General features: G+C 42.5%; 1 protein-coding gene across 1 annotated transcript; it reads right to left on the bottom strand.

Annotated features, from left to right (window-relative positions):
- Positions 1-927: 927 nt before the first annotated feature.
- Positions 928-13,294, bottom strand: med1 (mediator complex subunit 1). The gene is made up of 16 exons (XM_039788942.1): positions 13,137-13,294; positions 9,936-10,042; positions 9,436-9,514; positions 9,004-9,058; positions 8,754-8,886; positions 8,549-8,577; positions 8,361-8,432; positions 8,128-8,202; positions 7,669-7,832; positions 7,467-7,578; positions 7,107-7,231; positions 6,884-7,011; positions 6,049-6,250; positions 5,797-5,892; positions 5,530-5,635; positions 928-5,449 (listed from the first exon to the last, which is right to left on the bottom strand). Exons 1-16 carry the CDS (start codon positions 13,255-13,257, stop codon positions 1,585-1,587), a joined length of 5,469 nt encoding a protein of 1,822 aa, XP_039644876.1. The 5' UTR covers positions 13,258-13,294; the 3' UTR covers positions 928-1,584.
- Between the last annotated feature and the right edge of the window lie 642 nt (positions 13,295-13,936).

The following is a 13,936-nucleotide window of genomic DNA, read 5'->3' as shown; positions in this document are numbered from 1 at the left end:
TCACATGCCCAGAACAGATGAATAAATGTACCCTTATGTGTTTTACACTTATAACAAAGATCTGAACTGTGGGGAAACATTTTCTGGAGGCGAATAGGTGTAAAATAAGTCCTCTTGTTCAAATCTTGGTCCAATCCGCAGAGCTAAATGTGACCTCCAGATCATGCTCCCACAGCGGCTTCAGTGAGTTATAGCCTGAAGAGTCAGAGTACAGCAGTAGAGACACTCCAGCAAACCAATACTGACTGACAATCATTCTAATGCTTTTCAAATCAAAGCACAGTACATTTATTTTAGCCTCTGAGGTCTGTTAGTTGTCATGTTACTTTAAAACTCACACTTAAAAACACTGCAGGCTTGCAGCTGAACCATATTTGTAGCAGTATTTGTACCTGTTCTTTAAAGTTTAAGTATTTTTCATCGAGATATCTTGTTTACCTTGTATCGGTAACAGAGAAGTCCTCTGGATGATGCACTGAGATCGTTTAATAATTCATCTTTTATTTTAGGGATTTGTTTTGTGCATCTTTGGCATTTTCATTCCTTCTGTTTTGTCCCTGTACTTACATTGTGATATCACAAATCTTCTCTAAAACTGAATAAAAGCATGACATTTCATTTAACCTCTACGCATCACCTCTGGGAGCGTGTAAGCCATTACCAGGTACCACGTGATTTTGCGAACACTGACTAAGCAGCCTGATACACTGCTGCCCTCTAGTGTAGCTTTGTAGTTGAGCTGTTGACTCTTGCACAAGGTGAAAAAATCCTTGATCTAGCTCTACCTATTCATTTAACAATCATTTTTAAATTGATCAATGTAGTATTTACAGATTATTACTGTAAATTGAAAGTAATATGGACAAATAGATCTGTTACTATGAGAGACGCACTGCAGGAGACAAAGTTAAAATACAGAAACGTGACTTTTTCCAGAAGTGAAATATTTATTTCAAGCTTCCAAAACTTCTACAGTTGAAAAATTACCAGCATGTCTCTTTTTCTCAATCATTATCATCATCATCATCATCAGTTGCAGCCTTCTTTACCTAGACTAACTTACTTATCAACAGTTTAAAATCAGTATCAGTATGAAAATCTAAAAAACCCAGTTGTATCTGAAAAACAAGGCAACTGAATACTGTACCCTTCTTGCTTTACAATACTTTTTTTTTTTTTTTTTTTAAAGACATCATAGTTATTTAGTGGCAATCTGATAGGTTTGTATGTAACAAAAATGACATGAACAGCAAATCTATTAAATGTGAAAAGAAAAGACCTGACATCACAGGAAAGACAAGAATAATGTCCATTTCTCCAAAAATAAACTGTTTAAATTTGTTGGTATTTGGATAACCACTTTCATATACAACTGGCATCCCAACACACGGATATTATACACTGATACTGGAACAGTAAAATGTGACATTAAAATACAGCTATTAAAACAGGACAATGATCACTCAGAGAGCCACAATATTTTTTGTATCCACCTCCAATTTGTGGCTTGAGTTAAATAAATAGAAGTTAAATTTGTATGTTAAAAAGGCATGTGTTAGAAACGCGAGAGAAAAAATAATAAAATCAAAGGTTGCCAGTGAGGGCTGAGTCCATGAGGTCGTCATCTTCGTTCCTCATATACATTGGACTGGGCCGCGATGGACGCTCTGAACCCAGCATGGACAAAGATGAATCTGAAGCTAAGATGGGTGATCGGGACCAACTGTCTGCTTTTATTGGATGCGAGGATGGCCCCATGGACATAGATGACTTCTTTTTCTCTTTGTCCCTATCCCGTTCTCGGTCTCTGTCCCTCTCTCGTTCCCTCTCTTTCTGCTTTTTCTTCTCCTTCTTGTGTTTCTTGTGCTTCTCCCCTGAGCTGAGAGGGATGGAACTCATGTAGTCCTGAGGGGGAAGCGGGCGGATGGTCTGGTCGTCGTCCGAGCTGGGGCTGTTCTGGTGGGACTTTTCGGCCACTGAGCTACTGCCCGACTCGCTCTCGCTGTCGTGGTTGAGTGGGGTGTATCCTGGCGAGCGGCTGTGGCTCGGGGAGGAGCGGTCATGCTTGGGAGTGGAGCCACTGAAGAGGGGGGAAGCTTTGAGGCTAGAAATTTGGGGACGCATAGAGTCACCAGATCCATCCACTGCTTTCTGGAGGGTCACTTTGGCCTTGATGCTTGGTGAGCCACCATCAGGTTTGCTAATGATAATTTTGGCCAGACCGGTCGCACTCCCCCCTCCTGGTTTTGGGTCCATCAGCTTTTTATCCCCACTGTTCCCACCAGAAACAGACACTTTTGACTTTGCCTCTTTATCAGACTTTTCCCGCTTATACTCGCCACTCTGGGAAGATGAGGCATGCTTGGAAGGTCCCATGTTTGAAGGTCCACTGCCGGGAACATTTCCAGAACCACCACCACCACCGGGAGCAGATCCTGAACCTGTTCCCCCTACTGGTGGCCCTACCTCACAACCATCCTCCCCCACTCCTCCTCCACCTACACTCTTCAGTTTGTCTATGACTGCCGTAAGAGAGGGTTTCTTGTTTCGACTGGGAGACTTCCCTTTGGCATTGGGGTTGTTTGCATTGTTCTGTCCAGCCCCTCCACCACTTCCACCTCCGCTTCCTCCACCTCCAGCACCACCTCCACTACCTCCTCCTGCCCCTCCTCCTCCTCCTCCACTTCCACCTCCACCACCCCCATACTGAGACTGGGAACCTCCTGAGAAGGTCATGGAACCAGAGGATGAGGAGGAGCTGGAAGAAGTGGAACCGGAGGAGCTCCCACCCATTGGCTTCTGGGAACTCATGCCTCCACCAGAAGAAGACTTGGACCCTCCAGAGCTGCCACCTCCGGAGCCCATTGGCGATTTAGCCTTGGATGAAGGAGGTGTTCCTGGAACCTGGGACTGCTGCATTTTCATAGGGGAAGACAATTTGTCACCAGAGCTACTGGAGCGGGAGTGAGATGGGGAGATGTTGGGCTTTATGTTGGGATTCATAAGAGACCCAGGAGGCTTGCCCCCCTGAGGCTTCATCTTACTACCACTTCCAATTCCACTACCACTACCTCCAGGCCCAGACAGCCCATGTTTGGTGATTGGGGAGGATCCTGGTTTGCCAACACCCATTCCTTGGGAGGAGCCTTTCGACTGGGATGCCCCACCTCCACTCCCTATTCCTGCACTACCTGGCTTGGAGCTGTTGCCTTGTGTTGTGGAGCCTTCTTTGGACTTGATCTTCCCAGAAGATGATGAGTGAGAATGATGGCTTTTGCTGCTGCTCGTTCCCCCTGCTCCACCTGTGCTGCTTGTGGCTGAGCTGCTAGAGGTGTATCCACTATGGGATGAAGTTTTTCCCCCAGTTATGGTCCCTTTTGGAATCTGAATAGTGATTTTGGGAATTGGAGGTGTGGCACCACCAGGAGGCGTTTGTGAGCGTCCTGAGCTACCGGGAGACTTGGAGCCTCCTCCACTTATGCTTCCCCCAGAGCCTGAGCCACCACTAGGAGGTGTGTATGGACGTCCCCCTGAGCTGTGAGAGGGAGACTTTCCATCAGGGTCAAGCTTTTTGCGTTTGGGAGGCTTCTCTTTAGACTTTCCCTCACTGGACGGTGTCCTGCTGCGTTTGACCTGTTTGCCCTCTGTTGAACTGCTCCCCATCCCAGAACTGCTCCCTCCGCTACCCCCATTTTCATCCTTTGTTCGCATTAGTCCCTGTTGTGGTTTAACTTTTGGTTCTGAACTTTTAAAATCAGCACATGCCGCTGCAAGGCCCATTATCAGGGGGCTTTGTGACCCACCACCATGCGTGTCTCCCAAATCAGGAGCTTGCCCCAGAAGTGGTTTACCACCACCACCTCCAAAAACTATCCCCATATCAAAAGGGTCCTTCAGTGAAGGCTCTGGGGTACTCTGCCCATGTGGAGTGGGATTCTGTGGTGTTCCTGATGGGGTATTCTGCTGGCTACTTCCCCCAAAACCCTTGACCAGGTCCATGTCTCCATCTGCACTTGGAGAGCTGTCATCAAAGTAGTTCTGGGAGAAGCCATGGCCTGAGGTCAGGAGGTCAGGGTTGAAGTCAGCAGCATCAGGAAAGAAGTTGGTGGAAGAAGAATCGCTGGTGGGCGTGGCAGCAGTTGCAGCTGCCTCAGCAATCAGGTCAGCAGCATCAGTAAAAGGATTCTCATTGCTGTTGGTGTTAAAAATGTCAGCTGAGTCAAACACTGCGCTGCCCTGCCCAGAGCTGGAGGAGTCACGGATGGGGGTACCTAGGGGTCCTCCATCCTCCCCACCGCTGCCCATAGGATGCTGCCCATGGCTCCCACCACTGCCTTTGCCTGTCTGCTCGGGCAAATCTGACAAGATTTCTGTGATATCAGGTCCGATGCTATCAGAGCTAGAGAGGCGGACCATACGAGGTGGTACAGCACCTGGTGGTTGCTGTTGCTGAGACTGGACATGAGCCTGTGAATAAGGCATGCTGGGGCCAGAGGGCGGTGTTCCACATTGGCTAGGTGCCGGAGTGATGCTATGGGGCGTGTCTAGGCCATCACCAGTCAGGTTAACATCAAAGATAGAATTTTGAGATGCGTCCACATCCATAGAGAGGAGCTCACGGTGGAAGTCATCCTCATGAGAGACTTGATGGTGGTGCTGCGGCACTGAAGATCCCTGTTGCGATTTCATGCCTAAACCGCCACCTCCTGCAGCAGTTCCAGGCATCACGCCACCCTTTTCGGTCCCCCGTGGACGCTTCTTCTTCCCTTTTGTGCTACTCCCAGGGCATGTTCCACCCATGCTCTCGGTCCGTGGGGAGCCAGATGAAGAATTCTGCCTCTCTAATGGACTAGAACCATACAGAGTGGCAAAATCTTGTGTGGGGTTGTCTTTCAACAAGTTCATCAACATAGGATGACTCTTGGTGTTGCTGGCAGGGGAGGATGTTGGGGGTGGAGTTTGGTGGGGTGGTGGTGCATTCTGGGAGCTGGGACTAGAGCCCACACTTCCAGTTATCTGTAATAGACTTGTCAGTATGGGATTCTGAGTGACTTTGTTGTAGTCATCTGAATGGCCTTGACCAGGCTGTTGTTGTTGCTGCTGCAACTGTTGTTGGCCAGCCACCCCTCCTTGGGTTAGGCATTCTCCTCCTTGGGCTTGCACTTGGGTTCTGGAAACCCCAAAAAGTGAAGTAATTGCACCTCCAAAATTAGGTCCCCCAGAGGGTCCTCCTCCGGTAGGTGTGTTGCCCCCTGTGAGCCCAGGCAGTCCCATAGGGTTAGTTACATCGCCTGCTGCCATGTTGTAGGTGGGACTACCAGAGGGTGGCAGGTTATTCTTCACCATGATCTCCACTGTCTGTGCGATTAGTGAGAGGGCTGGAGTGTCTGCCTGGATGGTCTCAGCTTTCCTCCGAATGGCCCGCATGGTTACAGGTATGGACATGCATCTACGGGGGGAGGGAAATAATTACCATTAAAAAAACATACTAACCACATTTATGCATTCAGGAGGAATTAAGAAACTCACCTCTGGACCACTTTGGTGATGAATTCATCAGTGCAGATCAGAGCATCTGATAGTCCTTTATATAGCTTGCAGGATACCTGTCTGGAGTCAATCACCTCCATTACCACTAGAGGAAGGAGGTCAGATAGAACAGAGGACTCAGAAAGCTAAAGACTGACTTTGCAACAGATTCCACAAGTCATACATTGTGGCGTCACTATCATCCAAGGAAAGTGCAAGTAATAATAACATGCTGGATTACTGAGATTTTGTAAAAGTGATGCTCACCACAGACTAATGACTCATTGACCGGATGCTGAAAAGAGACGCTGAAACTCGAGTCGGTAAGAGGACATACTTCAAACTGCAGCAGACCTGCACTGTCTGAGAAACAACAGCAAAAATGCTACACTCGTCAAATTTAATACATCAGATGCACACACACACACAAAAAAAAATAAAAAAAATAAAAAAAAAAAAAAAAAAAGAGTACATGTTGTTGATTGACCAAACACAGTAAATTAGGGGCCAGCTACTTACCTTCTTTGATGGAAGTTTGTTTCACACAGCTGCCAATCAAGGTGTTATAGGCTGCCTGGTGCCGGATGATATCCAACAAGAGTGGCACTTGTGCTGGGTGGCGGAAGGGGATCTTGGACACAAGTGCTCCTTGAAGAGAATGACCGTCTTGCACTGGGGCATCACCGTTCAGGAAGTAACAGTGTTGCTGATCTGGCAACACCTGTGAAAGCATAAATACAGCACTTTTATTACACAAAGCAGATTTCTGTAGATTAACAATCTACAATCTCTGTATTGGCTTTATTCTTCTTTATTCTTTCTTAATCAATGTTTTCCTTTACAAACTACAGACCATGAATGTAGCTGTTGTTCATGAGCAGCAAAGAGCCATCTAAAACCATTCATTTATTTGCAGAATAACAAAAAGATACATTTTCACTAAACTTCTGTTTTCCAAATGTGTATAAAGACAAGTTGGCAGAGGATAGTACAGATGTTGTAGATCACAACATGTCAAACAAAAAGGCAGAACGAAGGGCACTATACAGACACTTGCTGCGATAGAAATCCTGACAGAGAGAAATTGTCATAATAATTGTAAGAATAGCTCTGTAATAATGTGGTAATGTTGATGGTTTAACATTGACCCACAAAAAGCCCAAAAATAGAGCAGGCTTAAATTCCAATAAGTGACCGAGAAAAACAAGCAGAGGGGTGTTACAATATTTCTTTAACAGAACAATCATGAAACAATAAAGCACAGGATGTAGTAAGAATAAGAAGGTAAGAAGACAATTATTAAGTATATTATTATATTATATTATATTATTAAGTATTGATTGTGTCTGCTCACAGAATAGAAGTGCATGTTGTGAGATGGCGGCGGCGTGGAGCTGCCCTCCTCCAGGAGCCGACGTTGGCTCTGGACAATTAACCGGCAGAGAGGTGAGAGGCTGGGGGAGCTCTCAAACACTGGGATCGCTGTGAAAAAATGGAAAGAGATTGAAGTCCAAATTATCAAACAAAATGAGCATTGTGCTTTAAGTACATATTTATGACTTGTGATTGATACGCACAACTAGCATTTCCCAGCCTCTGAATAAATGACAGTGAGAAAGGCATTGGGCGGTTCATCTTGAGGAAAAAACAAGCTGGCAGGTCCACACAGTTGGAGTTGGTCACAGTGGAAAAGGAAGGTGTCCTGAAATAAACCAAAAATAAATTAAATCAGCTGTCTCTCTCTGTTCTCTACTAGTTCTGCATTGGGACACTAAAATAACCCTCAGATGATTGCCTCATTGTGTCAAAGAGTGGTGCATTTATGCACGTTTAATGCATTTATTTTGCATGCCGATACTTCTTACACAGATTTAGAGGTTGCTTATTGCAGGATTTAAAAGGTCACTAAATATAATAAGGGATGTACACTTTCTTACCCCTTGTTATCCACTGGGTGGGATCCAGTGATGAGTGGGGCGATTGGGAGCTTGTAGACGGCAGAGGTTCCCTCGATTGTCACAGAAACACTGACACCCAGAGAGCGTGGAACTGCAAAGATTATCCAGTGTGCACACAAGGATAGTTACAATCCTTAACAAATCATGTGGATGAATTCATCCAGTTCCTCTATGGACTTACCATTGCCGTCTGGTAAATTGAGCTGTGTGCCCGGTCCCTCCTCAAATATGTCATAAGGGGACACGTAACACTGAAGAGAAACAAGATGGCCACCACTCCTGGCTGTCAGCAAGCCCACACTGCCATGAAGAATAGTCTCCACTGCATTAGCATTGGTTGCTAACCTAGAAAACACGTCAAAAGTTAGTGCCTTACAAAAGATGCTAAAATTGGGGCTTTTACTCCAAAGTACTAATTTATACTACCCGTTAATTGTATAATTTACCAGGTTACATTCTGATAATATTACACACTCCAAAATCAGCAATTGTGCCCTTTAACATTCTGAATGGTCTCCCCTGCACGACTCTGAGTGATCACAGCTTAAATACTAAATTGTATATTATATACAGTATGCTAGTAGCCAAAAGATACTAAGGATGCTGTACAAGGCAACACAAAGTGATTTTGTGAACTTACCTAAACATGTGCATCATTTTGGTGAGATCAAGCTCCAAAGACTGTAGTGCTATATACATCTTGGTTTTCAGCTTACTAAAACACAAAGATGAAGTAAGATAATTAGATATAACTGACACACAAACAATAATAATCATAAAGATGTGGTATTTGTCTCTTGTAAAACAACAGACTTTAATCAGTATTTAGGTGGGCTTTAAGCAGACACCCTTACAGCTTACAAGTCTACTTACTTGTCCCCAGGGAGCTTGTATAGTTCGACCAGTCCCTTCAGATGTTTGGAAAACTCTTCAAAGTTCTTTTCCCTGATGAGAAGCAGGAGAGGATGTGGTTTAGACAGCTTTCAGACAAATGAAAGTATTTCTCACAGAGGCCTGCATCACTCCATTGAACAGAAATAAGAAATGTGGTTTCTACTTACCGTAGATGCTGAATCAGCTCAGGACAACTCTGTGACCAACAAATACAAATCAAATACGCTTTTGAGGACAACGTCTTCACCAAGAACAAATTAAATAAAGCAATAAAGGAACTAAATTGTAATATGCAAGTGTAGAATTTATGATAAACAACCACCAACTTGACTCTTATCTGACACAGCCATATGGAAGTTACATTAAACTGACCGTTGGGTTTTCTCCCTGATGAGCCACCTTGACGTCGACTAGCTGGCCATTGGTGTCCAGCTGCACCTCCACATAAAACATGTCTGATGTGATGTAACACTCTGTCCCTGATGGGCTGAGGTGAGAGCCAAGCCTGTTCAGAGAAGATTAAAAAAAAAACACAGTATCACAAGGGCTCAGTACATACAACAACAACAATCTGCAATCAGCCTCTATGTGTCCTTTACTTGACAAAAGGGAAAGAACTAACATGTTTTGCCGAGCGATGGATTCTAGACGATCTGTCATGGAGGGCAGAGATGAAACTGAAAAAGAAGGCAGAGAAGAACGGGGACATTTTAAAAATCATATAAAAGGCTATTTCATGAAATTGTTGATCTTTGCAATCTATGCAAGACACTCAAAGCAAAAGGCAAGTAAAGCAGGCTGCATTTAAGTAATGGCAGTTGGTTATATATATATATATATATAAAAAAAAATACTTTTACATTATTAGTTTGTCCTAAAACAGCTTGTCAGTACCACTGGTACTTTCCATTAAAATTGACTAGAATGTTCAACAGTTAATTTCAGTCTATGTACAGTTGCGTTTCCCTGTCTAATGATGGAAAATAACACATTCTAATGGAAAATGTTGCCCTGCTCTCCGTTGTGTTTCTGTCCTTTGAGTTGACAGCCTCACCTTTCAGCGCTCTCTGCAGGGTTTCCAAGCAGGTCAGCAGGAGCTGGTGACCTGCAGTATTCATCACACCACGTTTCTCCTGGGACACATTGTGATGTAAAACAGAGGAGTGAGATAATAGCTGAGAAAAGATAAAAGTGCTTAATCAACACAATCTGATGTTAAAGTTTTTTTTCACTGGCTTAGTCAGCACCATAGGTCAGGGATTTAAATGTCACTACCATAGTTTCACAGGCCCAGCAGATAAGTTATTAGAGAAAAAATCTTTTTGTGCAATTAAGTGATTAATTGCTAAACATGGATAATGAACAGGTTGGTAGTGAGTCTCTCATGTGGGTACTGGAGAGTTGTCAAATACACTTTTCCAAGATGCATTATGGATATTATGTGCGTTCGTGGCATTTTTCAAGGTCTTTAAGAATTACTAGTTTTTGTATATTAAAAAAGGTGCTTTGTAAATTAAAATGATTTTCTTTTAGAGAAAGATGTGTCTGTCTCACCATGGCCTGACGCACAACCTTGCAGGTCTCCTGCCATGGCCGTGAAGCATTGTGTTTGGCATGAAGCTTCTCCAGCAAAGCAGCCATGCGACTCTGCTTCTCTGCCTCTGAAAAAAGATGCAAGATAACAGGTAAACAAAAATGCAAGTTGTAGGCCTACACATTTATTGTCCTAATATTTTAAAGATATTCCAGCCTCACCACACTGATTCCATCTCAGTCCTAAAAAAACCCTATTTTCACCAAAAATGGGCAGTGATCTAGGTGCAGGGCTAAATGCGAGTTTCCCCACACGTTCATTTCACTTTGCTTTTCAACACATGAAAAGCATGAAAATGCAACCCGAACACCATGTCATGGAAACTAACCATTGCATTTGACATTCACAATTTTCCAACATCTTCCGAACATCTTTACAGAAGATCTTATTATCATATAACAACATAATTGTTATAACTGAGTGACAGCCATTCATCATCCATAGCACTTTTTTTTTTCTATTGAAACAAAATTAAACAAGTATATGAGTAACCAACAATCTCATAACAACCATATGTACATAATATATGTACATGAAGAAGTGCATTTTGTTTTTGTTGATACATTCAACTGCAGACTGCAGGGGTGGGAATCAGAGGCCTCATGATACAATATCATCATGATACGTATGTCACGACACAATATAATTGTGATTTTAAACATATTGCAATATTCCGCGATATATACTGTATATATACTGAATGTATTACCTTTTTTCAAATGTCAAATTTTTCCCAATTTCAAATAGAGGTGTGAATCTTCACTGATCTCCCGATTCGATTATCATGTCAGCGATTCTATTAGATATCTCGATGCATCACGATGCGTCAAATAAATGTTTCCATTAAAGCCATGCAGGATAATTAATTCATAGCTTTTCAAGCTTCAAAAACAAAACATTCTGAAGTGCTCTAATACTAAATAAATTGGATACATAAAACTACAGCACTTAGCACTTCCTGAATGTGCAAAACATAACAGAATATGTAAACAGAAATGTTGTTAGGCCTACATTAAATTGTAAACAGAAATAATCGATTATGAGCCTGCCGATTATCGATGCAGCATCGTCCATGTCCACGATTCGATGCATCGATTATTTATATACAATACATCTAATTTCACCTCTAATTTCTTATCTAAAAAATTACATTTCTCTGTTTGTTCATCTCACTTCAATTGTATTGCTGAAAAATGGGATTGTCAAGCAGACAAACTGACCAACACATATATCATAATAGATTTTAGTTATGCTATTATAATTCTAGACTACCGGGGAAGTTCCTTCCTTCCTATGAGACACTGAGCTGCTCTCTCATCTCTGTTTTCACTTGTTTCCTTTTGTATGCATCCTGTCCCAGAACTGCTTGCTACTAACCTAGCTCTGGGGAGTTTACTCCCCGGAGTCCTTATGTGTCTTCTTCGCAGAGCTATGCTCTGCGATTCCCTGCAATGCCCAGCTGCGTCCTGCTGCGTCCGCTGCATCCACCCATGTTCTGCAGCACCATGTTACATCCCGCAACGCCCTGCTACGATGTTCATACACACAGAGTAGTCAGGATCCGGTATAGGAGACTGCACTACTCAGTATGCCACAATGTGCCCTGCTATGACATGAACTACAACAACTACCTTCGAAGTTACTGTTCCATTACCTTTAATGTGACTATCATCACACCCCCAACCGGCCCCGTCAGACACCGCCTACCAAGAGTCTGGGTCTGCCGAGGTTTCTTCCTAAAAGGGAGTTTTTCCTTGCCACTGTCGCAACAGTCACTGCTAATGCTTGCTTTTGAGGGAATTACTGTAATTGTTGGGGCTTTGGAAATTATAGAGTGTGGTCTAGACCTACTCTATCTGTAAAGTGCCTCGAGATAACTGTTGTTATGATTTGATACTATAAATAAATTGAATTGAATACTTAGCGTCTGTATATCGATAAAGTATTGACACAGAAAATATCACGATACAATGCTGTATAAATTTTTTTTTCCACCCCTAGCAGACAAAATACAATCAGTTTCCATTAGGTATACAACAAACTACATTCTCCACAATGATCATTAAGTTGAATCAACGCCTCTCTAAAAACAACAAAAACTTAACACATGAAGGGTGGATTTGTTGAAGGACTGTTATATCAGACTGCATTAGTTTTAGCTAGTTGTATCTTATAAACTGTATGTACATAAATAATCAGCTCAGAACATTTAGGTTTCTTGCGTGTATAGGTTTTATTTATGATAATAGAATGTGGTCAAAATAATTGAATTGAGAGCATGACTCCCTGTTCAGTGAATCCAAACTACACATTTTAGGTTGTAATAGTTAAGTAATGTAAATTAAGGGTAGCTAAGATCAGCAATAAATCATGACAGTTAAATCTACACTTGTTATGTAAGAGGGCTCAACCAAAACAAATACTTCAAAGTACAAGCGTTTCTCTGAGTTTCCCACCGATAGTACAACTAACATAATGTCTTCATTATATTTCTGATTCTTGGGGCATCAATAGGGCTTTTGCCATTAAGACGTTAATCAATCAAGTTATGATGTCCCGAAAAACTATCACATCAGCATTCCGCGCCACCTCCGACTGTCAGTATGGTCAAAAAGACATATGGTGTCAACGAAACAGAGGCTAATGTTTTGTTTATCATATCCTGTCATAATGAGCTAGCTACTACTAGGTTCCATTGCTAAAGTTTTGTTAGCGTTAGTTCATATTAGATAGGTGAGTCGACTTGCATTCTTTGTTCAACACTTAGCTAAGTTACTAGTCAAAATAAGCCACACTTGTTCAGTGCCAACAGAGACCTTTGTGTCTCAAACGTTAGTATTTCTACAACGTTGATGTTAGCGAATTGCTAATGCTAGCTATTTGCTCACTACAAGAAGCCAGCTGCAACTTTAACAAACATGACACCCTGCCCAGTGCCATACACTTGCGTTTCACGAGTGTACCTTATTGACTTTTTTGGTTACCCAAAGAGCTATAAGTTCACACAATTTTATGTCAAAAACATACATAAAAACGTTAACGTTACAGAGTCGGTTAGGTTAGCTGTTAACGTTAGCTGTTAGCCTGTGTCGCTCTGTCCAGCAGCCAGATCATTATAACAACAATCAGTAACGAAATCAAAGCACGGGTCACACTCTTACCTGTTACCTCTTCGAATCTGATCCGATCTCCATGATTCTGGTTCCCTGCTTGCTGAACAGAGAGAGAAAGTTCTCTCGCAGGGCTGCCGCTCTGCATAGAAACACCAGGCCCCGCCGCCATTGTGCCCCACTACCCGTTTCCGTTTCCCAGCTTCCCCTTCCGGGCTTCCGTACTGTATCGTCGTAGGTGAGTGACATACTTTGACACACGCCTTTGACTTTGTCTTCAGCTTCAGAATAATATGTTTTCTTATTTAGCTATACCTCATTTAGCCGGACACAATTTTAAAGGAAAAAAAAGGGTTAAAACCGTTAACACCTATGGTTAAGAATTTAAGATATATTATTATTAAGCAATATGTTATTTGTGAATTTGCAATATTTCTACAATTATTTCAGATTATTTATCAGTATTAGCCTACCTAAGGAGAAACATGACTTCGTCTTTATTCCTTAAAAACCAAATCAAATTCCTTGATTTGACTGCTTAAAATAAAAGACAATAATCTGATGAAGACTCCAGATGGCGTACGATCGCTGCGAGTAAATCATTCATGATTTGCCAAGAGCAACTAGCCGCCAAAATCCAAAGAAAGGTTGAAATATTCATGTTAATCGACTTCAGAAACAGAATGCAGTCTGATCACGATGCTTGTTATTTTCCTACTATTTGTACTTTTGAAACCCTCATTTATAAGGCAGTCACACGAAGCAATAGATAATTAAGCAGTAAATAAAGAAATTTTAAACAGCAAAAAGCAGCCATGCAAAGGAAACCACACACACGCACATATATGCAC

Source organism: Perca fluviatilis, chromosome 21 (genome assembly GCF_010015445.1).
Source record: "Perca fluviatilis chromosome 21, GENO_Pfluv_1.0, whole genome shotgun sequence".
NCBI classification, from domain to species: Eukaryota; Metazoa; Chordata; class Actinopteri; order Perciformes; family Percidae; genus Perca; species Perca fluviatilis.
Note: the sequence above shows the minus strand (reverse complement) of the source record. Positions and strands in the feature narration are given on the sequence as shown.